Here is a 27,500-nt window from a genome sequence, read left to right on the forward strand (position 1 = left end):
TGCTACAGATACTGTATGTAGGGAGGGGTCCTACAGTCCTTTCTTAGAAAGGCAAGGGCGGGTCCATCAGGACGACATGGCTATCTCACCCAAAAATAGATTTTTCGCTTCGCTCAAAATCCGTTTTTTGGGCTCAAGCCATGTCGTCCTGATGGAAGTGTACCAGAGCATTACTGTATCTGTGGATTCTCAGAACGTGCCGTACTCCCCGGAGATATTTATTCCCGGTCGACTAGACCTAGAGACCTAAGATGTTACCGTTATACATCTTTTCAACTAACTATAAACTATGTTAGAGCTTCCTGCCCCCTACAGGGAAGAGTCCTACTAGACTCTGGAAAGTCTCGAAGAGTACATATATCTATGTATGAATCTCAGGCAAGCTAATATAGTGGCCTCGCCCTATATTAGGTAAAGCATAGTTTGTATAGAACTACTGCGTCAATATATTGACCAGTCATCCGCACAATACTTGTATTGGACAAAGGTTTATATCCGCATAGGAAGAAACTAATAAAACCGCCCTCGTCCCTTTATGGGACGGAGTCCTCCCATTAGGGGACTTACATAAACCAATGCAACATAGCTTGCAAAACAGAACAATTCTATCAGAATTATCCCAGATAAGATACATAGAATTTAAATGCTCAATTATACCAATAAATTGACACAGGTGAAAGAGACGCAAGGTTCTCAAGAACAAGTTTATTGACAGATAATAAACAGACAGGTTAACAACAAATTTATATATTTATATAAAAGGGGATAACCCAAAACTTTAAGCATAAGTATGATAGTAAACAGAACTTGTTTATCTGAAAGAAAAACCATTAAACACCACTTTAATGAGATACCAAGGTATCAAGTCATAAAAAATCTGTATTACAAATCAATCACATTAGCGTTAGAAACGCTTGGCACACATGTCTGAACTTATGCGAGGTTCACCTTTGAAGGAAGGAACAGTCTGTATGGGCACTTGGTGCCCTCATTTTAGTTTGTAGTACAGTATGTACCTACACACTCACCCTGGACTTAATCGTCCCAATTAAGATCACTGTTCCTCGCAGAGTTAAACAGTAGGGTTAACTACACGACCCACTGCTACCACAGATCTCTTAAGTTCCTCTACTTGCTTCGCATAGTGGCGAAAGAACACCCTGGAAGATTTCCAGCCCGTGTATGAACGGAGATGTTCAAAATCCATACAATTAAAGAAATTTAGGGATGAGGCAACTTTCCTCGGATCGTGACCTGCGGGTGTACTGTCAGGATCCGCTCTGCGAATAAAATATGTCATTTTCGCTCTGAGTTGATTCAGAGATAAATTTGAGCCTGATGTTTCTCCCCTGAATAGTTGACTACCCTTGAAGTCTGAAGTTCTACGAAGATAGACCTTTAGGCATTCTACTGGACATAGAGATGCATCTTCTTTCAGAGGGCAGATTCTCCAGGGACCCCACCTGTTGGTGGGTAACTCATTCTTGGCGAGAAACGTAGGATCCGGAAACAGGTTCAGCTCCCCCCCATCCAGGAACTGAACACGACCTGCCTCTCTCGAGAGGGCTACGATCTCACTAACCCTGGCCCCGGACGCGAGTGCAAATAGGAAAATAACTTTTTGCGTTAAATCCTTTAACGCACATTCTTCATTGCTCAACAGGGAGGCGAAATGAAGAACTTTGTCTAAAGACCATGAAATGGGCTTTGGAGGTGCTGAAGGTCTGAGCCTAGCGCAGGCTTTCGGAACTTTATTAAAGATCTCGTTACCTAGGTCGATCTGGAAGGCAAATAAAATGGGTCTCATCAAAGCCGATTTACATACTGAAATCGTGTTAGCTGCCAATCCTTGGCCATGGAGGTGGATGAAGAAAGATAAGCAGAAGTCTGTTGAGATCTCCTGCGGATTCTTTGCCTTTACAAAGGCCACCCACTTTCTCCAAGATGACTCATATTGCCTTCTAGTCGATTTGCACTTGTATTCCTCTAGGAAGTCTATGCTAGCTCTCGAAATCCCGAAACGCTTTCTCACCGCTAGGGCGAGAAAATCATGAGCTGCAGGGTCTGGGTTTTCTGTAATGAAGCGCAGACAGTCGACTTCTGGACTCGCTGGGTCAGAACTGGATGTGGTAGCGGCACGAACTTCATCTGTAGTTCCAACGCCAAGGGGAACCACATACTGTTCGCCCACTTGTGGGCCACTATTGCCGCTACCCCCTTGAAGGATCTCAGTTTGTTGAGGACCCTCAACAGAAGGTTGTGAGGAGGGAACAGATAAATCCTGGACCACCTGTTCCAGTCGAGGGACATTGCGTCCACTGCTTCCGCTAAGGGGTCCTCGTACGGGGACACGTACAGGGGCAACTTCTTGTTGTCTTTCGTCGCAAAGAGGTCTATTTGCAGTTCTGGGACTTGATTCAGAATGAAGGAAAATGATCCTGCGTCTAAGGACCATTCCGACTCTATCGGTGTGAACCTGGATAGAGCGTCCGCTGTCACATTGCGGACTCCTTGAAGGTGAACTGCCGACAGGTACCACTTCTTCTTTTCTGCCAATCGGAAAATGGCTAACATCACTTGGTTGAGAGGTGGTGACCTCGACCCTTGTCGATTCAAGCATCTCACAACCACCTCGCTGTCTGTCACCAATCTTATGTGGATCGAGTGACGCGGGGAGACTTTCTTTAAGGTAAGGAGCACTGCCATAGCTTCTAGAAAGTTTATATGAAAGGTCCTGAATAGCTTGGACCAAGTCCCCTGGACTTTTTTCCGATGAGATTGACCTCCCCATCCCTCCTTTGAGGCGTCTGAGTGAATCGTCATCGACGGGGGAGGTGGCTGAAGAAGAACCGACTTCTTTAGATGTCTGGCTTGGGACCAAGGTCTGAGAAGAGTACGTAGCCGAGGCGGCACTGGTCTTCTCAGGTCTCTTCGCGCGTTTGATGCATACCTTCTCCAAACTCCGGTTGCATCCTTTAGCTGTGCTCTTAGCACTGGGTCTGTCACTGAAGCAAACTGGAGAGAGCCTAGTACCCTCTCCTGTTCGCGTCTTGATATCCATTTGGAATCTAGAAGTCTCTTGACAGAGCCCGCTATCTCCTTCCTTTTCTTCATTGGGATGGAGAAACTGTGTGACAAAAGGTCCCAGTGGATTCCCAGCCACTGGAACTTTTGGGATGGAGAAAGTCGAGACTTTTTCTTGTTGATCTTGAAGCCTAGGTACTCTAGGAACTGGATCACCTGACTGGAAGCTTGTAAGCATTCGGTCTCGGATGCTGCCCACACCAGCCAGTCGTCCAGGTAGGCTACTACCTGAATTCCCTTTAGGCGTAATTGTTTGAGAGCTGCGCTCGCAAGCTTCGTGAAAATCCTTGGGGCTATGTTTAGCCCGAATGGCATGGCTCTGAAGGCGTACAGTTTCCGTTGTAGCCTGAACCCTAGGTAGGGGGAGAGTCGACGGCTGATCGGGATGTGCCAATAGGCGTCTGACAAGTCTATAGAGACTGAGTATGCCCTCTTGGGCAGTAAGGTCCTTATGTGTTGCAGTGTTAGCATCTTGAATTTGCAATTCACTATGAACTTGTTGAGTGGTGACAAGTCCAGAATGACTCTGAGCTTTTCCGAGTCTTTCTTGGGAACACAAAACAGCCTCCCTTGGAATTTGATGGACTTCACCTTTCGGATCACATTTTTCTCCAACAGTTCTTGAACGTACTCCTCCAAAATGGGGGTGGAGTGTTGGAAAAACCGAAGGCATGGGGGTGGAGTGCTGTACCAGCTCCAACCCAGTCCATTCTTGAGTAGGCTTTGGGCCCAGGGATCGAAGGTCCAGCGATCCCAAAATTTCATTAGTCTCCCTCCTACCGGTATCGTTTCACTTGGACTGCCGTCCTGAGGTCTTGCCTCCTTGACCACGACCACCTCTGAATCCCCTTCCCCTTGAGGGGCGCCTAGACGAGCCTCTGGCTGCTCCTCTAGGCTTTGCACGAAAGGAAGAAGACTGTCCTTCGAACGTTGGGGTGAATGTGGTTGACTGACCTGGCACAGCCTGGGGTACCCACTGAAAAGTAGTCGGGGTTTGTGCCACCATCTGGGGCACTGGAGGCAAAGGCAATTGCAGTTGCTGTTGCTGTCTATAAGGCTTGGCTGGCCGAGACGGTAGCCTAGTCCTCATATTCTTCCTCTTAGGTTGAGGACCCTCATCCGGGGAAGATTTTCTTTTGATAGCCAGGCCCCACTTCTGGAGAAGGTTTCTATTCTCCACGGCGGCCTTATCAACAACCTCTTTGACCACATCGGTAGGGAAAAGGTCTTTTCCCCAAATGTTGGAGGATATTAACTTCCTTGGCTCGTGTCTCACCGAAGCCCCGGTGAACACGAACTCCCTGCAAGCTCTCCTTGCCTTGACGAAGCCATAAAGGTCCTTCGTCACTGTGGCTAGGTGAGACTTAGCCACAACCATGAACATTTCATGGACCTTAGGGTCACTTGCCATCGTCTCAAGAGTAGTCTGATGAGACATTGAGGCAGCCAGTCTTTCTTTTGTCTCGAACTCTCTTCGTAAAAGAAATTCGGACAACTTGGGGAGGTCCTCGCCGAATTGCCGTCCGGCAATATCAGCCTCCAACTTTCCCACTGAGAATGTTAGATGGACATCCTTCCAGTCCTTGTGGTCCATAGGCAGAGCCAGCGACAAGGGTTTACACTCCTCCAGGGAGGGGCAAGGCTTGCCGGCCTCGATTGCCTTTAGGACAGCCGCAAACCCTTTTTGTAAAAAGGGGAAGGCTCTATCAGAAGAGGACACAAAAGAAGGGAGCTTCTTGCTCAATGCTGCTACCTTCGAATTCGAGAAGCCCCTCTCTTTCATCGAGGATGAAAGTAGGGCTTGAGCCTTAGCATGGTCCATAATAATGACCTCTTTCGGCTCTGTCTCCTCCCTTGAAGCTGGTTCTTTTCTCAGCCGGACATAGCAGTCCGGATATGATGCCTTGCTGGGCCAGAATTCTACCTCCTCTAGGAGAACTGAACCCAGCTTATCCGAAATGACGATCTTACCAGTCGTCATTGGCATGTGCTCAGCATACCTCCATGGGTTAGCGTCTGAGCATATGGGAAGGTCTTTCACATTGAGCCTTTTCCGGGGCCCATGTGATTCTGCTAGGGACTGCATACGCAGTTCCATTGCAGCCGCCTTCTCCTGATTCTCCTTCTGCATTTGTTGGATCATTCCAACAATCGAAGAGAGGGCCTGTCCCAGTTCTACTGGGAGACCAGCGGATGTTGAGGGGATGGGCTCCGGCATCTGAACCGGAGTAGCCGACACCTCGTCGACCCCATCCTCTGCGACATCCGGGGTTTGAACTTGATCCTGACCTTCTGCCAGGAGGTCTTCTTCCAAACCTTCGTCCACATCAGACATCCTGTCACACAACTGGATGTCTTGCATCGCATCTGCGACTTCCTCGTCCACCTGGACTAGGTCTTGGGGGATCTCCTCTTGAGGCTGGGGAATCACTGCTTCAGCTGATGCCTGGGGAAAAAGATACGCCCTCATCTTCTCACTAGGAAGATAAGGGCCAGAGGTGTTCTTCTTGAAGCCCCTTACCCAAGTACGGAGCTTTTCCCTAGCTATATCCCTTGATTCCGTCGTTCTAGGGGAATCAAAAGCCTCAGTAATCAGGTTAGTGCATACAGTACATACCTGAGGGTCCCAATACTGGAGATCATCCTTGGAGACAGCGCATGCTGCGTGTCTCCTACAACACTCATGTCCGCAGAGGTTCCTGCTACGGACATTGCAGAAAACATTTCCGCACTTCGGAGGGTCCTCCTGTAAAGAGAAAAAATTTCCATGAGTATCAAGTGAACTATGTATCACTGGATATGCATAGTATAGCATAACAATTCATAAAGGAAAGACACACACTTGTGTTTCCCTCACAACCCATTGCTGCAGCTTTCCAGATAATAAAATCAAAATTGGTTTATCTCTACTAGAGTAACCAATGCAAGGTTTCCAGAGGAAACAGGTGGAGCTCACACCTAGGTAATGATTTTAAAATCCTGGATAATAGACGGGGAAGACTCTGCTTCCTGTCTGAGGGCAACAGCAAAGGGCTGTGCAAGAAAACACAATAGTGTTAGAAGATACAGTGCTGTACCTAAACTTTTACTATAGTTTTCTTCTTACTGTATATGCTATACAGAAGAATACTAGTACAGTATAGGAGGATGTGTGCCGGCCTGCCTTTGCCGGCCGGCACACACCACAATTAGCTTTAAAGTATACTACTTAACAGCTATAGGGCGGCAGCCTTCTGGTTCAAATGCTTGTGCCGTCGACAGTAACTGCCGGCCAGCAACAGCCAGTGTTGGCCGGCAATGACTGCCGGCCAGTAACTACACAAGGTAGTACCTAGCTGCCGGCCACACTCTTGGTGACCGGCAGACAAGGACTGACATAAGCCGGCCGGCAAAGGTACAAGACCAATGCCAGCCGGCAGCAAAAGAACCAGAAGACTACACCTGCCCGGCTGTCTGCCTCATAGGCCGGCAGCCGGGACAGGTACAGCACTAGAAGAAAATAGAATGGATGCCGGGATAAGAGTGTACACGACCCCCAAAGCCCGGCAACCGAAAGAGTGCATATAAGGAAGGGGAGAAACTTAATTCAGGCTTCCTTGACCAATGCCGTCCGGCTCTGTCGGCAGGCATGGATGAGGGACCAAGAGAGGTCCGGGCAGCACTCGAAAACATAAGGCCCTTGCCGGCCAGCATCTCAGCCGGCCGGCAATGGCCTTAGTCAATTCCACATCCCAACCTATACTAGGTCCAGAAGTAGAATGACGAACAGTACAGTAATACCCCTGCCGGCCAGCTCTGCCGGCCGGCAGGGTACAGTACAGTAATGGCAAGGCCATTACGGAGATAGAGGGGGAAGGGACAAAAGGGTCCTGCCAACCTTGCTTTAGTGACAGATCACCCGCAGCCAAGAACTCTGTCTTAGCCTAAGGGAGATCTAAGGGAAAGGGCCAGCAATACTTGCCAGCTTCCAAAGCACCAAAGCAAGGAAGGCGTTGCTATTCCCAAGGGAAGATTTTATCCTCCCCAAGAACAGCAACAGGACTTTAGTCTGGTCGATCACAAAGGGAGGAATCATACTACAGAAACCTTCGATAGTGACCTAAGGGAGCTAAGCTCCCTTTAAAAGTGTTAGGTCAGCGAGGGGAACTCTGCCCCAAGCCAGACAACACGGACCAGACTAAAAAACTCTGTTGTTCTGTCCCTCTTTGAACCAGACTTTGCTGGAACAGGAAGGTACAGTAACACCCTAGTATAGTTTTATCGAAAATAAATTCGGAAAAACCACTTAGGGATAAGCCCAAGGCTTAAACAGAGGGAAAGGGATTGCATACCTTCTCCGAAGAAAAGAAAGCAACCGGGGAGAATAATAAAGTATACTAAGGCTCCATAAGCAATTAACCTAGGCACCAAGAGAATCGATTACCTAATTCACCGAAACTCTCACGTATACAATCTTGGAAATATTCCACACAGTCTAAATTGTATAAAATATAGCCTAAAGCTTTAATAAACTTTTAATTACACTCGGAAAAACCAAAATCATGCATTAAGTACTAGGACCAAACGACTAGGCTACATGGCCTAGCGTAGGCCAGAATGGCGAATACTTCGCCAAATAATACTAAGCACGAAAGGAAATCCTATGTAACGCTAAATAGCTAAAATTTATTAAGCAAAACAACCAGGAATGTCACTCTGACTAACTAATTTATACCTAGCGAGTGACAGTGTCCAGGACACCTCTGGTAGGCTACGGCTCTTGTATCAAAGATTAATCCTATTAATCACTCAAAATTTACCAAGAGCCTACAATTATACATAACAGACACTATACTCAACTTATCCGAGGCCAACGAAGACGGAGAAGCCATGAAAAGTTGAATAAATCCAAGATTTGCAAGAAAAACAGGAAAAAACACCGAGTTGTTAAGCTACGCAAAAAGGAATACAGATGGCGCCAGGATTGGCGCCAGGCACGCATACGAATCGGGGGATTGGGAGGCCTTGGGAGCGGCTCCCCCCTTTTTCTTCCCGAATTCGTATCTCGTCAATCTCCCTCTTACGAGACGAATCTCTATTTAGGTAGTAGATTGCCATGTGACGTGTCTAGAATACGTCCTCTGATATGTCGCGATATCCCTTTCACGAGGGATACTCGCTCCAGGAGTTAGAATTCTGGTACCTTAAGGTAAATTCTCTGGGAATATCGCCGTAGTTGTAATATACCCTAGGAAGCTACCCTATAGGAACTTCCATCAGGACGACATGGCTTGAGCCCAAAAATATATATATATATATATATATATATATATATATATATATATATATATATATATATATATATATATATATATATATATATATATATGTATGTATATACATGTATGTATATATATATATATATATATAGTGTATATATATATGTATGTATATATATATATATATATATATATATATATATATATATATATATATATATATATATACACAGAAAGAAAGATAATGTTAGTACTTGAATATTGAGCAATTACCATGTGAACCTCCCATTAATGGCGTGTCCTGCCAACAAAGACTATTTATCTTTCCGTGCACTCTTTGCGCCAGGTAAGTAGCCACACCTGTACTTTTGATTGAATTACCTGCACAGGTGTTTCTGATACGAAGCCTTTTTTCCTCTCACATTGCCCTCGGCGGCATCCGACTATTGGTTACGTCTGGCTTGCTTGTATTTAGTTTACATTATTTGTCTTCTTTACATTCTCTTATATCTTTTTATAGATTATATATAACATATCTGTTATATATCTGTTTTTGACGTTGTTAATAGTTTATATTGGACATATCTGTTTTGACGCTGTTACTGTTTTTAGAATGATATATTGTTAATTTATTCTCATCATTTATTCATTTCCTTATTTCCTTTCCTCACTGGGCTATTTTTGCCTATTGGAGCACTTGGGCTTATAGCATCTAGCTTTTACAACTAGGGTTGTAGCTTGGCTAGTAATAATAATAATAATGATAAACGAGATGCAGGCAGGTATTCCAGCCAGTTTTGCGTATATTATTTGTTAATAGATACATACACATGTACATAAATAAATCTTTGGTATTTGATCATTCAATCATAAACACTATAATTCTTCGAAATAAACACCCAAATATTCATACATCGATGATATATACTTCTCTATGTGTGTAGATGTGTGAAGCACAGAGTGTGATAGAAGTTCTATGCCTAGTAGGTTATATATAATTCAGAAGTTAAGAGTATAGTTAGGTTGCTACTATTTGATCAAATCCTAATCACTTCGTTCTTAACATACTCATCCTGACAGACCATTCGTCATTAACTGTCATTCATTGTGCCCCATATAGGTTTTTAGTACCTCATTTTCAATGTACTAGCACATGAGCACATGTGTGTGTATCTATTCCCACTATAAATAAGCGACTCTTAAATTAACTAACACACTCTGTAAGTCAATTTATAGTTATGAATACATACAATAACACCAACTTGGATTTGTGATGTTTACAAACTCATAATACATATAGTAAATTTTGCATTGCACCATTGGAGATCTACAAGCTTTAATCACAGCACTAATTATAAGTATATACTGTATATACATATATATAATTTTTTTTTTCATTTATTTTTTTCCCTTATCAATTGAATTTTGATAATCTTATAATTCTTTATATCCCGATTTTTTTTTCGGGCCAGCCCTGTGAGAGTCAATCTTGACTCATTGGGCTGGTAAAACTCCTTCTTTAATAATAATAACTAACAAACAGGGGTTTATCCTTGCCCACCGTCTGTTTACCGCGTCAGATGTTCTAACTCTGGTATGACGAGGTACGGCTGATGATGATGATGATGATCGATTTCTATTTGGTATCCGGATCAAACTTGATACCGAAATGGCAACGCCCGTTTTTCTCTATTGTAGGATCAAGGGATCAATTCCAATGTGAGATATTATTTCTATTGCACATGTGATTGTGTTGTTATTCCTTATACTAATGATCTCATTAAGGATAATAAAAATATAGTTTATATACGCACTAATACACATATTTTGTATGTGTGTATAAATATAAATATATATATATATATATATATATATATATATATATATATATATATATATATATATATATATATATATAGTGTACTATTATATGAGACCTATCATAAATGACGGCTAAATGTTTAGATACATATGCACACAAGCACATTAAATCCTTCTCAACCCTTCCCACTTTCCAACTACCTCTTGGAGTACCACATCTCACCAGAGTATGGCTACTCCCTCCTCTCCCCCTACCCGAGAGACAGATGGGAGAGACAGAGTAGTCATGCGATTAGCAATGCCGCTCTGCATGACAGGAAAGAAATAAATATATATATATATATATATATATATATATATATATATATATATATATATATATATATGTGTGTGTGTGTGTGTGTGTGTGTGTGTGTGTGTGTGTGTGTGTGTGTGTGTGTATATTTCAAATATGGCCATTTGTCTCGAAAGGGAAGCAGAAATATAAATACTGAAAACCCTAATATTGAGATGAAACAAGACGACGGTCACTAAATTAAGGATAAACACTTGGTCCATGTAATAAACTTCCACAATATCGACCTACTACTCATCAGCATTTCGTCGAACCACCTCCCAAACATTGCTCCATTTATCTCCTTTTACTCATTCCATAATTCCAATACCTCTTTCTCCACCTATCACTACCTAGATCCTCCTCTTTCCCCTAACATTTCCAAGTTGTTCATACTTCTCAATTCTTTATACATGACCAAACCATCCGATGAGGTGATCTAGTAGGATAATGTAGAAAAGCAAAGTCACGTATGTAATCTTACATTTCTTCGGACGGTATAAGCCGAAGCACTGGGTAGCAAAGACAATGCATTGTCATCCATAGCATAATTTTCCAAGAACCAACACTCATGTGGAAATCCTCAACGTCATATTCATTCAAATATACCCAAGAAAAATCAGTGTTTTGTGAAAGGTGAACAAAATGTCAATTCGAAGTTCTAATTTTGTTTTTCGACTCCAGTGAAGCACAGACAGTCAAAATGTGAATCACTGAATACAAACAGCGTCACGTTCGCAGATACAATCCCTGTCGCGTGAAACAGGAGGCATAAAGGGATGATTTTTCACTCAGGCAAATAAACAGTAATGTGTTTGTTTCCAGGAGTTTTGTTGATCAAGCGCGAATAACCGAAATAGCGAGAAATGAGGGAAAATTAATGGGGCGTTTCAACCGCGACATTTACAATGCATTGATAAATTTCCCTTCTCAAAGATAGATTGCTCATTGTAGGTAAAAATTGACTGGATCCATTCACAAGGGCGTCAGATTTCACAGATACAAACAATGGAATTGATTTACTATGGCTGACAGGGTTAAAACATTGTGAAATAATTTGATGTGGTTTCAGTAAACAATGTTGAGAAACATCAAGGTCTAGGTACAACACATGCCCAATTAATATCGGGTTTTAAATTCTCTTTGTATAGCAACACCTGTTCGAGATCTTTATATCATCTGTTGAAGTAAATCGCTGATGTGTACCCAACACTTAAGAAGTTCAAGCTAGTTGCAAATTCTTTTCTGTATAACAGGTTTACAATAATTCATATATTATCTGATTTATATTAACGTTACTACCAATCATAAAATAGCTTTCTTTTTATTTCTCATATATAATTTAGTTTATTCGATTTGTCTATTTCCTTTCTACACACGGCTGCTTTCCCTGTTGGAGCCCTTGGGATTGCAACATCCTAGTTTTCCAATTAGTGTTGTAGTTTGGCTAGTAATAACAACAACAACAATAATAATAATAATAATAATAATAATAATGATAATAATAACAACAATAATAATACTATTATTAATAATAATAATAATAATAATAATAATAATAATCATCATCATCAAAATAATAAGGGTAGTTAACATTAACTAGTAATTCTCATCTTAATTTGTTGGACAGAAACTTACGGTCTATTAAATTTCTTATTCCTGATCTAGATATTAATCTCTGGCACCGTCGTTCAATTAGTTCATTATGCATGTTGCATAAGATTTTTCATAACTCTGACCATCCTTTACATTTAGATCTCCCTGGACAATTCTATCCTGTTCGTAATACTAGGCAGGCAGTTAATTCTAATAGCCAGGCTTTCTCCATCATAAGACTACGCAGTACTCTAGAAGTTTTATTCCAGCTTTTACCAAGTTGTGGAATGATCTTCCTAATCGGGTTGTTGAATCAGTAGAACTTCAAAAGTTCAAAGTTGTAGCAAATGCTTTTTTGTTGACCAGGCGGACATGAGTCTTTTTATAGTTTATATATGACATATTTGTTGTTGACGTTGTTAATAATTTGTATATGATATATCTCTTTTGACATTACTTTTTTTAGAATGATTTATTGTTAATTTGTTCTCTTCAGTTATGTATTTCCTTATTTCCTTTCCTCACTGGGCTATTTTTCCCTATTGGAGCCCCTGGGCTTATAGCATCTTGCTTTTCCAATTAGGGTTGTAGCTTGGATAGTAATAATAATAATAATAATAATAATAATAATGAAAGCACTATAGTTACATATATGCGAGTTATATCTTCACTCCATAAATGTAGCATATTTCGGGTAATTACAAAAGTGCTGCATATTTGTCCACTTGTCTGATTTTATCAGCAAGATGACTAAAAATTGAAAAAAAAATAACATAACCAATGCTATTCATATAAAATACGGGCCAAAACCAAATATATACTTCACAGGTTACGAATTTATATTCCTATTTCCAATAAAATCAAATCTTTTTTATATATTTTTATTGATTTATATATCAGAGTCACAACTGATAAGATCGCAGATTGATTTTGAAGGACGACTCCAATATAAAAAATGCAACTTCTCTCTTTCTCTCTAAAAGCTGAAGAAAATAAAATTCCAAAATAAATTGGGGCCTTGTAACTAGAAGGACACTCATGAAAATCCGATCAATATTGTATTGCAGATGATTACCATGTTACTCACACCAAGAGGAATATACACAAGGACATTCGCTAACAAACATACTGTATACATTATGGAGCTGGGAGTCAGATAACATATGCATATGCTAACATTTAAATTCACATGTATATGTGTGTATCTATATATATATATATATATATATATATATATATATATATATATATATATATATATATATATATATATATATATATATATAAATTTATATATATATAAAAATATAAATATATAAAAGTATATATATATATATATATATATATATATATATATATATATATATATACATATATACACATACATACATATATATAGTTCTAATCTAAGAACAGATTCTTCCCAGAAGGTGATTGCTAAATGATTTCACTGCCTAGATATCACCAGTGGCACTTGTGAATCAGCCGGTTAATCTAAGACGAACATTCTAGCCAGTCCCAGTCTTACTAATCCTCAGTTTAATAGTTTAAATCTAAGCAGAAGCATTTTTAATGAGCACTTGCCGATAAGCAGATTTATTCTACTTTAAGGGCTGTTATTCTGGTCCTTTCACACTAGGGAACCCTGTACCTTACATGCCCTACATCATCAATTTACCATACGCATTCTTAGGTATTTGGCGTATCACACAGCATATTGCGAGTTTATTGTCATATTGATTTTCATCGAAGCACTTAGAAAACAAGAAAGTCTTCAGTAATCTTTTTGAGATCTTAATATTTTCAGTATTTCGGATGTCAAGTGGGAGCTATAGTCCATTTATTTTATCGAGGCAGATTTGCACCGACTCGTAGCGGTGCCCTTTTAGCTCGGAAAATTTTCCTGATCGCTGATTGGTTAGAATTATCTCGTCCAACCTATCAGCGATCAGGAAACTTTTCCGAGCTCAAAGGGTACCGCTGCGAGTCGGTGCAAATCTGCATCGCTAAAAGAAATTGACTAAAGTTGTTCTAAGGGTTAATTTCAGGGCACCCAGTCAACTGACCCGTGAATAAAGCTCGAGAATAATTTTTGAGATATCTCATAACCCCCATTATGTATCTTTTTCTCATGATTGCAAAAGAGGTATTACAGATTCGCGTGACTTTGACATCAGTATTAAACACCTGTGGACTGTTTCGAACGGTACACTAATTGAACGAGAGAAATTACTTTTTATTCCACAGTTGTTGATCTGTTCTTCGACTCAGATTTCCTCTTGATGTTACTACTGGGAGGATTGCACTATATAATTTAGTATATGAACTAGTATATATGATGAATATCATTTATTTCTGCGATCTAAATCTGTATGAAATTATTGACTTATCATACTCTGTTTACCACACTTAAACAGACAGACAGACAGACAAACAGACGTTCATACACACACATATATATAAATATATATATATATATATATATATATATATATATATATATATATATATATATATATATATATATATACAAACACAATATATACATTTAAATAGTGTGTTTGCATATACTTTATATATATATATATATATATATATATATATATATATATATATATATATATATATATATATATGTGCATGTGTGTGTGTGTGTGTATGTGTGTGTACTTGCAGTATGTTTATATCTACAATATGGAAAATGGACTAGTCTTGACAATGTTACTACCACTATGGAATCAATTATTGTATACATAATCTATACTCACTTCACAGGATACACTTTAAGATGTAATAAGTTGTAATAAAAAGGAATTTTATAAATTCCTTGATTAAATTTCATCATTCTCACGTATTCTTACTAAATGGGGAACTTTCAACATTATTTCTCTCCTAAACTTTTATGTCAAAGATGTTTTGTAATTTTCTCAATTCTTAACTAGTTTTCCATCGCAGAGGCCAGTGGGAAGGGCAACCATATTCGTTTTTCCAGCCCAGGATCGATAAATAGAATAATAAAAAAAACATGCACGCAATAGGAGTGGAACATAACCATGAATTAGTAACCCTGCTTCTTAAAAAAAAAAAAAAAAAAAAAAAAAAAAAAAAAAAAAAAAAAAAAAAAAAAAAAAAAAAGTATAAGGATGGATAGATGGAATTTGGAGGCAATTCAACCGAGAGGGAAATCCTCATCTGCCCAATAAAGTTGAAATTTCAGAGGTTGGACAGTTTGAAAGACGACAGGGGGGGGGGAAGGTTGAGGTAATGTAGAGGTGATAAAGTAGGTGAAGCAAAGGTCCAGCGGGATGTTGTAAACACGCTTTAGTATAGCCAACAGTACACCAAAATGAAGGGCACAGACGGCATTAACCGCTTTTGGGGGATGCATAAGAGATGGTTTAACTATTCTGAAACTAGTGTACGCGACCCGTCAAAAAATGACTACTAAATATTTGGATAGATATGCAAAAACACGCAATGCCCTCTCACCAAGGTATAACTACTCTCACTGGCCCTTACCCGAGGGACAGGAAGAGCCGAGTGGGACCGAAAAGAAATATATATATATATATATATATATATATATATATATATATATATATATATATATATATATATATATATATATATATATATATATATATATATATATATATATATATATATATATATATATAAGCTCTTTACTATATAGGGGAGATAATGCATTTAAGACCCCGAAATACTAGGCACATGTGAACCTGCAAAACCTGAAGGCATGACTTTGGGTAAACCTGTTTCAAAAAAAAAAAAAAAAAAAAAAAAAAAAACAAGAACATTGAAGACCCAGGTAAGCAAAGAGGTCATCTAATCAAGTTGTTTTTTTTTTTAATGTTACTATACTTAAAATATTTTACTTTTCTTTATTTCCTTTCCTCACTACCCACTGGGCTATTTTCCCTGTTGGGGCCCCTGGGCTTATAGCATCCAGCTTTTCCAACTAGGGTTGTAGCTTAGCATTTAATAATAATAATAATATTACAGGAAAACTCACCTGTGCAAGTGACACAAGGGCCTATGCATCTATGGACTACTGAAAGCAACCCATTTTTATACCTTATAACTACATTAATCATAACTGCGTGTTAAGATGAAAATCTCTCTCTCTCTCTCTCTCTCTCTCTCCTCTCTCTCTCTCTCTCTCTCTCTATTCTTACCGTTTTCTTAAACTTATTTTCCAACCATACTTACGTGTTTTTAATATTTCGGGATGCAACCTGATTACTTCATGATGAGCAATTAAGTTAGAATACAGAGAGAGAGAGAGAGAGAGAGAGAGAGAGAGAGAGAGAGAGAGAGAGAGAGAGAGAGAGAGAGAGAGAGAGAGAGAGATAAATCCGCTGTATGAACTTCTTAATTAAGAACAAACTGAAGTGATCTCTTGAACATCATATAAAACAACTCTCTCTCTCTCTCTCTCTCTCTCTCTCTCTCTCTCTCTCTCTCTCTCTCTCTCTCTCTCTCTCTCTCTCTCTCTCTCTATTCTTACCGTTTTCTTAAACTTATTTTCCAACCATAATTACGTATTTTTAATATTTCGGGATGCAACCTGATTACTTCATGATGAGCAATTAAGTTAGAATACAAAGAGAGAGAGAGAGAGAGAGAGAGAGAGAGAGAGAGAGAGAGAGAGAGAGAGAGAGAGAGAGAGAGAGAGAGAGAGAGAGATAAATCCGCTGTATGAACTTCTTAATTACGAACAAACTGAAGTGATATCTTGAACATCATATAAAACAACTCTCTCTCTCTCTCTCTCTCTCTCTCTCTCTCTCTCTCTCTCTCTCTCTCTCTCTCTCTCTCTCTCTCTCTCCACGGCATATTAAAAAAATTCTTAAGGAAAGTGGAAGGCACAAGCGTTCACTATCACAGGAAAATTATTAAGATAAACAAGAGACTTATTGGAAGATGTGGATGATGACAAAATGAGTAAACTTCCTAAATAATTATACGCTGAAAAATAAATCGATAATAAAAGAAAAAAAAACTACTTTGCAAATGAGCTGTAACTTACTGCGTAGGTTTTTAAGACGTGGATACATTATTACTTAGCCATAAAAAAAAAAAAAAAAAAAAAAAAAAAAAAAAAAAAAAAAAAAAAAAAAAAAAAACGAATATCACTTGTCAATTAAACATATCAGTAAATACAGTAGCAAATAAAATTAAAGAGCGATACAACAAAATAACGATATAAAAATAAAGTTGTTTTATTTTCAATTTCTCATGATAAATGCATCAAGGAGAAGGCATATTACTGACATTATTTTAGGTATTATTCCTATCAAACCTTTGGTATAACGAGTATATGAACATCGGGATTTCCTGGTTAACGTGGTATAGGCGAATCAAAGAAGACTAATACGTTGAAGATTCAAGAAAAGAAATGGCAACTCACCTGGTGACCACATCCGGATACTGAGTCTTGAGGAAGACCTTCTCCATTTCCTCCAGCTGGTACGTCGTGAAAGTGGTCCTATAACGCCTCTGTTTCCTCCTCGGTTCTTCTAGATGGGGCGGCTGGAGTCGTATGGGCCCTCGAGGGTGACATTCCAGAGAGGCCAAGTCCAGCGGATGGTGGTGATGCCCTTCGTAGTCGTCCTCCAGAGGCCGCTTCACCCCTCTGTCTTCGCCCTCGTCTTGCAGACCGAACCCTAGATGGGGGAAGAGGGAAGATGCTGGAAGCAGTGGGGGTACGAGACCCCCTAACCGCCCGTGATGAGCCCCTAGGAGTCCAAGGCGCCCGCCAGGACCAGCGCCAATTCCAGCCCGTGCCATTTCCAGGCCCAAACGGGCGTGCAGGCTAGTTGGGGGCGGGGGTGCGTCTGGGGAGACGGGGGGCTTCGGGCGAGAGAAATTCAGGGGTTCGTGGACTTCGTGCGATAGTTGGGAGGGCGAAGGCGGGGTGGGCGGAGTCGTTGTTGGGGTGGATGGCGGGTGGTGGGCCCCCGGTGGGGAAGATGGGGATGGGGGCCGTTCCCTCTTGACCCCTGACATGACCGCTAACATGACGATCCGATAAAACCTGAATGAAAGAAGATTAACTCCAATTAAAAAAAAAATATTTCAATACTTAAAAATATAACAAGGTGAATAAAATGGTTTCTTATTAATACAGCATCATTATTTACCTGTACAGAGTGTATATATATATATATATATATATATATATATATATATATATATATATATATATATATATATATATATATATATATATGCGTATAGAAATATGTAATTTACATATATGTATACATATGTATGTGTGTGTGTGTGTACATATTACTATACATAGCCTATGTATGCCTATGTTATACATTATATATATATATATATATATATATATATATATATATATATATATATATATATATATAACTAATACACAAATTAGATTAACCAAAAAGTATATTTAGTACAAAAAGATAATCGACGCTTTCTAATGGAATAATTAAACAATAACACAAATAATGTACTTCTATCTCACTATTATAAACATCTACTACCATTACTATCACTATCATTATCAGTTCAAGCCTTAGCAGCAGTGGTAATGAAGAGAAGAAAATTAAGCTGTTAAATATTACCACAGTGTGCTGGATCTTTGAAGCTTTTAGTTTATCGTCTAAACGAAACTCTTATTCTTTGCCGCAATAGTAAATGCTCATTTATGCACTTACGTATTTGGGAATTACTTGGCTTTGAAAATTACATTACAATCTGCGCTATATAAAGAGTAGGTGTCTGGGAATATATATATATATATATATATATATATATATATATATATATATATATATATATATATGTATATATATATATATATATATATATATTTCCTGTTACGCTGAGCGACAGTGCCAAACGTATGACTACTCGGTTTATCTCCGTCCCTTGGGTAGGGGGGGGGGAGAGGATGTAGCCATATCCTGGTTAGAGGGGTGCCCTAAGAAACTGCGGTGTTGTAGTTAAGAAAGGGGGAGGGGTGGAAAGGGTTGAACCTGTGTGTGTGTGTTCATATCAATATAAATATTTAGCCGTCAATTTTGACGGGCCGCGTACACAAGTATAGGACGGTAATACAGATTAGGGTAATTACGTGGAAGTGGAAAATATGTGTATTAATGTAATTCTGTTCAAAAAAAAAAAAAAATATATATGATCGTAAAATTGGCGATACAATACAGGTAAGATGCGGACCAGAGAATGGAATTTCTATACCTTAATTACTTCTTTGCTATCGAGTCGTGATCTCCGGATATGTCAATTAACAGAGGTCCCTTTCTATTCATCTATTTACGATGTATTAAACAAAGACAGGCCACGTTATAACGATCGTTTTAACAACGCATTCTCGGTAACACAATAGATTTACTTTCGTGAAAAGGAGGACAGGTGTCCCAGAAACTTGGGTTCAATCAGTCGTGTAACAACTCGGTAATACAATATAGCACACTCGACTCTCGCATTGAACTTTTACAACAAGTGGTTGATTGTGATTGTTAGTTTATTTGGATCAATGGAAATCCCTCGAAAGGAAACTAAAAACTAAACAAAGGTTAATTTAGTTAAAGATGTAATGGTGTCAACAAGATAAAGTCAAGGGATCATGGAATGTCGAGAGGCAAAACTTGTTTAGATCCAAGGAATGAAAAAAAAAAAAAAAAAAAAACTAATTTTAAGATAGAAAATAAACTCTTATAGTAATAAATGAAAAATCTATTGAGTTTAGTTTAGCAATAGAAAACAGGTGCTCCCAGCTACATGATGAAATGGAAGCAAGTAAAAACGAAATGAGCAATAATTTAATAAATTTTGTATTTGAATCAGCACAAGAGATAAGTGGAACAGTTCCTAGAGAAAATCACAGAAGAGGGAAAACTATCAGGAAAGACCATAAACCTAATATAAAAATCATTGGAAACAGTTGCACAAGATAAAGGCTAAGATTCTACATTTATAAACAACAGTAATGACAGGAGGTTTGAAAAACGAAAAAGTTTCAAAACAATTTCCTAAATTAATTAATTGAAAGCCTGTCTCTTACTCAAGCACCAGCTCTTAAAACTGGTCAGTTTGTCTCTCACTCAAGTACCAGCTCTTAAAACTGTTCAGTTTGTCTCTCACTCAAGCACCAGCTCTTAAAACTGGTCAGTTTGTCTCTCACTCAAGTACCAGCTCTTAAAACTGTTCAGTTTGTCTCTCACTCAAGTACCAGCTCTTAAAACTGGTCAGTTTGTCTCTCACTCAAGCACCAGCTCTTGAAACTGGTCAGTTTGTCTCTCACTCAAGCACCAGCTCTTAAAACTGGTCAGTTTGTCTCTCACTCAAGCACCAGCTCTTAAAACTGGTCAGTTTGTCTCTCACTCAAGTACCAGCTCTTAAAACTGGTCAGTTTGTCTCTCACTCAAGCACCAGCTCTTAAAACTGGTCAGTTTGTCTCTCACTCAAGCACCAGCTCTTAAAACTGGTCAGTTTGTCTCTCACTCAAGCACCAGCTCTTAAAACTGGTCAGTTTGTCTCTCACTCAAGCACCAGCTCTTAAAACTGGTCAGTTTGTCTCTCACTCAAGTACCAGCTCTTAAAACTGGTCAGTTTGTCTCTCACTCAAGTACCAGCTCTTAAAACTGGTCAGTTTGTCTCTCACTCAAGCACCAGCTCTTAAAACTGGTCATTTACATCACGCTAGTATCTCTCACGGAAGTATAAACTGATTTCATACATTTTGTTATAACCAAATTTCAACTGGAATCAAATTCCTTATACTTTGGTAATAACGTCTATTTTGTTCAAGAAATTCAATCCCTTGCTCTTTTCTGTTTACATTCTGTACAGGCACAGAAGTTTTGACGATACTCTGTATCGTAAACAAAACACACACATACACATATACTGTATATACATATTTATACATACATACATACACAATATATATATAAATATAAATATAAATATATATATATATAAATATAAATATATATATATATATATATATATATATATATATATATATATATATATATACACACATATATATATGTGTATATATATACATGAGTCTTTATATTGTTTATATAGGACATATCTGTTTTTGACGTTGTTAATAGTTTAAATAGGACATATCTGTTTTAACGCTGTTAGTGTTTTTAAAATAATATATGGTTAATTTATTCTCATCACTTATTTATTTCCTTTCCTCACCGGGCTATTATTCCCTGCTGGAGCCCTTGGGCTTATAGCTTCTTGCTTTTCCATCTAGGGTTGTAGCTTGGCTAGTTATAATAATAATAATAATAATAATAATAATAATAATAATAATAATAATAATAATAGTCCTTACATTTGATTTGCTTGAAATTTCACCCTCATATCCCACCAACCATACACGTAAATGTTTTATAAAACGTTATAATCAATGAAATGCATAATCGGTAAAATCTGAAGCGTGAGTAAGGTCAGAGCAAATTATTCTTCAGTAAAGAACTCAAATCAGCAACAGGAATGCGATGCTAAAGAAAAGCTAAACTCGGCTACACGACTCTTACTTAAGGGTTAAAATCAGCTACAAAAAGCTTAAAATCCTAAACAAGAATCCTACTCTAAATAAAGGCGGAAATTGACTGCAGGATTCCGATTCTAAAACAAGGGCTGAATTCAGCTATTGGAAACTAAAAGCAGATGTAGGAATCAACCTCTTGAATCAAGAGCCGAAATCAGCTACAAATAAGATAAATCAGCTAAAGTCGAAATCAGCTACAAGTAAGATAAATCAGCTGCCGGAATCAGCTACAAGTAAGATAAATCAGCTAAAGACGAAATCAGCTACAAGTAAGATAAATCAGCAAGAGCCGAAATCAGCTGCGAGTAAGATAAATCAGCAAGAGCCGAAATCAGCTGCGAGTAAGATAAATCAGCAAGAGCCGAAATCAGCTGCGAGTAAGATAAATCAGCAAGAGCCGAAATCAGCTGCGAGTAAGATAAATCAGCAAGAGCCGAAATCAGCTGCGAGTAAGATAAATCAGCAAGAGCCGAAATCAGCTGCGAGTAAGATAAATCAGCAAGAGCCGAAATCAGCTGCGAGTAAGATAAATCAGCAAGAGCCGAAATCAGCTGCGAGTAAGATAAATCAGCAAGAGCCGAAATCAGCTGCGAGTAAGATAAATCAGCAAGAGCCGAAATCAGCTGCGAGTAAGATAAATCAGCAAGAGCCGAAATCAGCTGCGAGTAAGATAAATCAGCAAGAGCCGAAATCAGCTGCGAGTAAGATAAATCAGCAAGAGCCGAAATCAGCTACAAGTAAGATAAATCAGCAAGAGCCGAAATCAGCTACAAGTAAGATAAATCAGCAAGAGCCGAAATCAGCTACAAGTAAGATAAATCAGCAAGAGCCGAAATCAGCTACAAGTAAGATAAATCAGCTACAAGTAAGATAAATCAGCAAAAGCCAAAATCAGCTACAAGTAAGACAAATCAGCAAAAGCCGAAATCAGCTACAAGTAAGATAAATCAGCAAAAGCCGAAATCAGCTACAAGTAAGACAAATCAGCAAAAGCCGAAATCAGCTACAAGTAAGATAAATCAGCAAAAGCCGAAATCAGCTACAAGTAAAATAATCAGCAAAAGCCGAAATCAGCTACAAGTAAGATAAATCAGCAAAAGTCGAAATCAGCTACAAGCAAGATAAATCAGCTGCCGGAATCTAACTATCAACTTAGGATAAAAATCTGACGCAGGAAGCTGAAATAAGCTAAAAGAACATGACTCATAAATAAGGGCTGAAATCAACTACAGGAAACTGAAATCTACAACTTGAATCTGAAGCTTTCCTTTGGCCAATGGTGTTCTGTGTTCTTATTTTTCTTATACTTTTTAGTATATATATATATATATATATATATATATATATATATATATATATATATATATATATATATATATATAAACACTGTATATACGTGTTATAAGCTTACAGCATACATCAGGTAATAAGCACCGCTATTTTCTACCTAGATTTTACCTAACATCATATAACATACGACATGCACGTGTTTTATCTATATCTTATATATGTATACAGTGTTTTATTCATATACATACATACATACATATATATATATATATATATATATACATATAGTAAATCACTTTAATCTAACCAATATGTATAGTGTCCGCTATTTTACATAAGCCTGTAAAAACACGCGCGCGAGAAAATTAGGGTGAAACATTTTTGTCCCTCAGATACTACAAATAATAAATCATATCTTTACTGTAATGCATTATGCTCCGAGAACTTTCTGTACTGGGATATTAAATGCAAATCATGTGGAAATAGTTAATGCTTAGCGAAATATTATAGATTAATAAATGAACATGATAGAAATTTGTATTTTCCTCCGGTAATAATTATTTAAGGACTTTTAAAATACAGTGTTCGTCTGTTTGGATATCGATATAACTATACATGGTACATATATGGATACCCGTCCATTGGTATATCATGTTCATAATGCATGAGTATAAATGAAGTTAACATACATCTTTAATGTAAGTTGTGCGATTTTCATCTAAATTTTTGCTGCCATTAGAAGCAAAATTATAAGAAATATCTAATTTTATACAGATATATATACAGCTTAACGCAACAGTAATTTAAACTTATTTTAGGCAGGTGCCTCCCACTATTTGAATTTGACATAAAATTATCAATAAAAAAAAGTTAAAGATGAATTTGAAAGTTTACACATTGCATCACCTTACATATATCTAATTTGAAATGTATGATTTTATTCAGCAAGACCTTAAATCTAATTGAAACCAAAAGCACTGGAAAACATACAGAGGTTACTACAAATAATTTAGAGAATATTACTCATTCGCTTATCATGTGTAAGCAATATATCATGATAAAAAAAAAAAAAAAAAAAAAAAAACAAGTGTTATAGTTGCTAGTAGCAACGATAATGAATCCTAATGATCAACTATTGCAATTATATACAGGCGTATGTATGTATATATGTGTGTGTGTATGTATATATATATATATATATATATATATATATATATATATATATACGTATGTATATATATATATATATATATATATATATATATATATATATATATATATATATATACCTGTATGTAATTGCAATAATTGATAATAGAACTGCTTTGTTATAATTATCAGAAGTAATGATAATGAAAACTAATTACCAATTATTGCAATTATATACAGGTGTATATATAGGCCTATATATACATCATACCTGTATATAATTGCAATAATTGATAATAAAACAGCATTATTATAATTGTTAGTAATCTAGAATTGATAATGAAAACTAATCAATTATTGCAATTATATGTGTATATATATATATATATATATATATATATATATATATATATATATATATATATACAAATAATTATGTATAAAGAGAGAGAGAGAGAGAGAGAGAGAGAGAGAGAGAGAATGTTTAAACTAATGATAATGAAAACTAATCAATTATTGCAATTATATACAAGTGTATATATACAAATATATATGTATATGAAATGAATGAGAGAGAGAGAGAGAGAGAGAGAGAGAGAGAGAGAGAGAGAGAGAGAGAGAGAGAGAGAGAGAGAAGGAATGTTTGAACTAACGTTCAGATAATAGTTATTAGACGGCCGATAAAATCAACATAATCTATTCCAAAAGAGACGAATGACCGTCAACCCACTCTCGAGTTATACTTATATAATGGACACATATGTTTCGTGTCTCGGGATTATAAAGGAACTCTACTATTTATTATCATTATCATTGTTTATTATTTATTCGATGGTGCCATTAACCGACACGCCACGAGCAATTTCCCTTATAGATGAATCGAATAATAATCACGAGAACCTAATAATTAGAGCTACACTGTGTTCATTGCGGGTTATTTCTATAGCGAGTATTATGTGATGCGTTTTGGCTTATCTTTATAATATTAGATTAAAAAGCTTCTTTTCATCTATATCGAATATTATGTTATGTTTATTTCTATAGCAAGTATTATGTGATGCGATTTGGCTTATCATTATAATATTAGATTAAAAAGCTGCTTTTCATCTATATCGAATATTATGTTATGTTTATTTCTATAGCGAGTATTATGTGATGCGTTTTGGCTTATCATTATAATATTAGATTAAAAAGCTGCTTTTCATCTATATCGAATATTATGTTATGTTTATTTCTATAGCAAGTATTATGTGATGCGTTTTGGCTTATCATTATAATATTAAATTAAAAAGCTGCTTTTCATCTATATCGAATATTATGTTATGTTTATTTCTATAGCGAGTATTATGTGATGCGTTTTGGCTTGATTATCATTATAATATTAGATTAAAAAGCTTCTTTTCATCTATATCGAATATTATGTAACGTAATTTGGCTCGAGTATCACTGTTATATTAAAATAAAAAGTAACTTTTCATCAATATCGAAAATTATGTCATGAGTTTAGCTTGAGTATCATTGTGATATTAAAATAAAAGACCATTTTTAATCAATATCGAATATTATGTAATGCATTTTGGCGGGAGTATCATTGTAATATTATACTAAAAGACCATTCTTAATCAATATCGAATATTATGTAATGCATTTTGGCGGGAGTATCATTGTAATATTATACTAAAAGACCATTCTTAATCAATATCGAATATTATGTAATGCATTTTGGCGGGAGTATCATTGTAATATCATAATAAAAGACCATTTTTAATCAATATCGAATATTATTTAATGCATTTTGGCGGGAGTATCATTGTAATATTAAAATAAAAGCCCATTTTTAATCAATATCGACTATTATGAAATTCATTTTGGCGAGAGTATCATTGTAATATTATAACAAAAAGTCCCTTTTTATCTCTATCGAATATTACGTTATGTAATTTGGCGAGAGTATCATTGTGATGTTAGAATAAAAAGCCAAAGTTCATATATTGTATAATATATAATGAGTTTTGGCAAGACTATCATTGTAATATTAAAATTAAAGACATTTTTTTTTTCTTTTTTACAAAGGAACACATCATTCATGTAATAATCCCTATTCACATATAATGGATAGATACTGTTTGCGAGATATATATATATATATATATATATATATATATATATATATATATATATATATAATATATATATATATATATATATATATAATATATATATATATATATATATATATATATATATATATATATAATATATATATATATATATATATATATGAAATTAATGGGAAACGTGATGCTCAGATGCAGAAGAACCACAGGGAAAATGAAAATATGAAATACAAGATTAAGTCCTTACAAGTTCCGTGATACTTCTGCAGAGGACTCTGAAGAAGTATTACGAAACTAGTCAGGCCTTCATCTTATATTTCTTATTTTCATTTTCCCTGTGGTTCTTTGATATACATACATACATACATATATATATATATATATATATATATATATATACATATATATATATATATATATATATATACATATATATATATATATATATATATATATATATATCACAACAGTATCTATCCATGATAAATGAATACGAATTATATATATATATATATATATATATATATATATACACACATACATACATATATGTATATATAGAGTTTTAGGAAATGTAATTTTATAATAATGGGCAATATGGAACAAATACAAGATTATTTTTAAAAGACTAGAAAATAAATGGTGGTGAAAATTTAAATTTCAAGGTAGTAGTTATACTATCTATTACAAATATTATTATTACAAATAGGCAAGTTGCAGCCCCAAATTGAATAGCAGAATGCTTGAATCCAGGGGGAATGTAGTTGAGGAAACAGCATAATTAGGAACAAATTAGCCACTGAAAAAACAAGCTATCAGGGAAAATATCATGATCCATAACAAATAAAAAAGAATAAATCGCAAGCAATAAAAAAAAAAAAAAAAAAAAGTCGTATATCAAAATGGTCGACATGAAAGCATCTGGGCAGGGTTCGAACGTCTAAAAGTTTCACTCTTATTTTCAAGAAAATGATGATGGCACATCAAGAGCGACATCTGCTCACTTCAGCCCTTAGGGCATGGAATTACTTAGGAGTCTTTTTTAAGAGAGAGAGAGAGAGAGAGAGAGAGAGAGAGAGAGAGAGAGAGAGAGGAGAAGAGAGAGAGAGAGAGAGAGAGAGTTTTCGAAGAAATCTTAAAGAGAGAAAAGAGATTTCGTGCTATTTTTAAGAGAGAGAGAGAGAGAGAGAGAGAGAGAGAGAGAGAGAGAGAGAGAGAGAGAGAGAGAGAGAGAGAGAGAGGAGAGAGAGAGAGAGAGA

At 36.7% G+C, this 27,500-nt stretch overlaps 3 protein-coding genes across 4 annotated transcripts in view; 1 reads left to right on the forward strand and 2 right to left on the reverse strand.

The window, feature by feature from the left end:
* Positions 1-27,500, reverse strand: part of LOC137626069 (uncharacterized) — a 55,783-nt gene that overhangs the window by 24,562 nt on the left and 3,721 nt on the right. For both annotated transcript variants that reach the window (XM_068357150.1, XM_068357149.1), the window contains exon 2: positions 17,525-18,151. In XM_068357150.1, coding sequence (XP_068213251.1) covers positions 17,525-18,135 — 611 coding nt within the window. In that variant the 5' untranslated portion in view covers positions 18,136-18,151. The remainder of the gene's footprint in view (positions 1-17,524; positions 18,152-27,500) is intronic.
* LOC137626045 (putative protein FAM47C) lies at positions 19,894-25,314 on the forward strand. Its single transcript, XM_068357129.1, has 3 exons — positions 19,894-19,908; positions 21,753-22,550; positions 25,267-25,314. Exons 1-3 carry the CDS (start codon positions 19,894-19,896, stop codon positions 25,312-25,314), a joined length of 861 nt encoding a protein of 286 aa, XP_068213230.1.
* Positions 25,498-27,500, reverse strand: part of LOC137626046 (ribonuclease Z, mitochondrial-like) — an 80,194-nt gene continuing 78,191 nt past the window's right edge. Inside the window, exon 9 of the mRNA XM_068357130.1 lies at positions 25,498-25,570. Coding sequence (XP_068213231.1) covers positions 25,498-25,570 — 73 coding nt within the window. The remainder of the gene's footprint in view (positions 25,571-27,500) is intronic.

Source organism: Palaemon carinicauda, chromosome 33, assembly GCF_036898095.1.
Source record: "Palaemon carinicauda isolate YSFRI2023 chromosome 33, ASM3689809v2, whole genome shotgun sequence".
Lineage (NCBI taxonomy): Eukaryota > Metazoa > Arthropoda > Malacostraca > Decapoda > Palaemonidae > Palaemon > Palaemon carinicauda.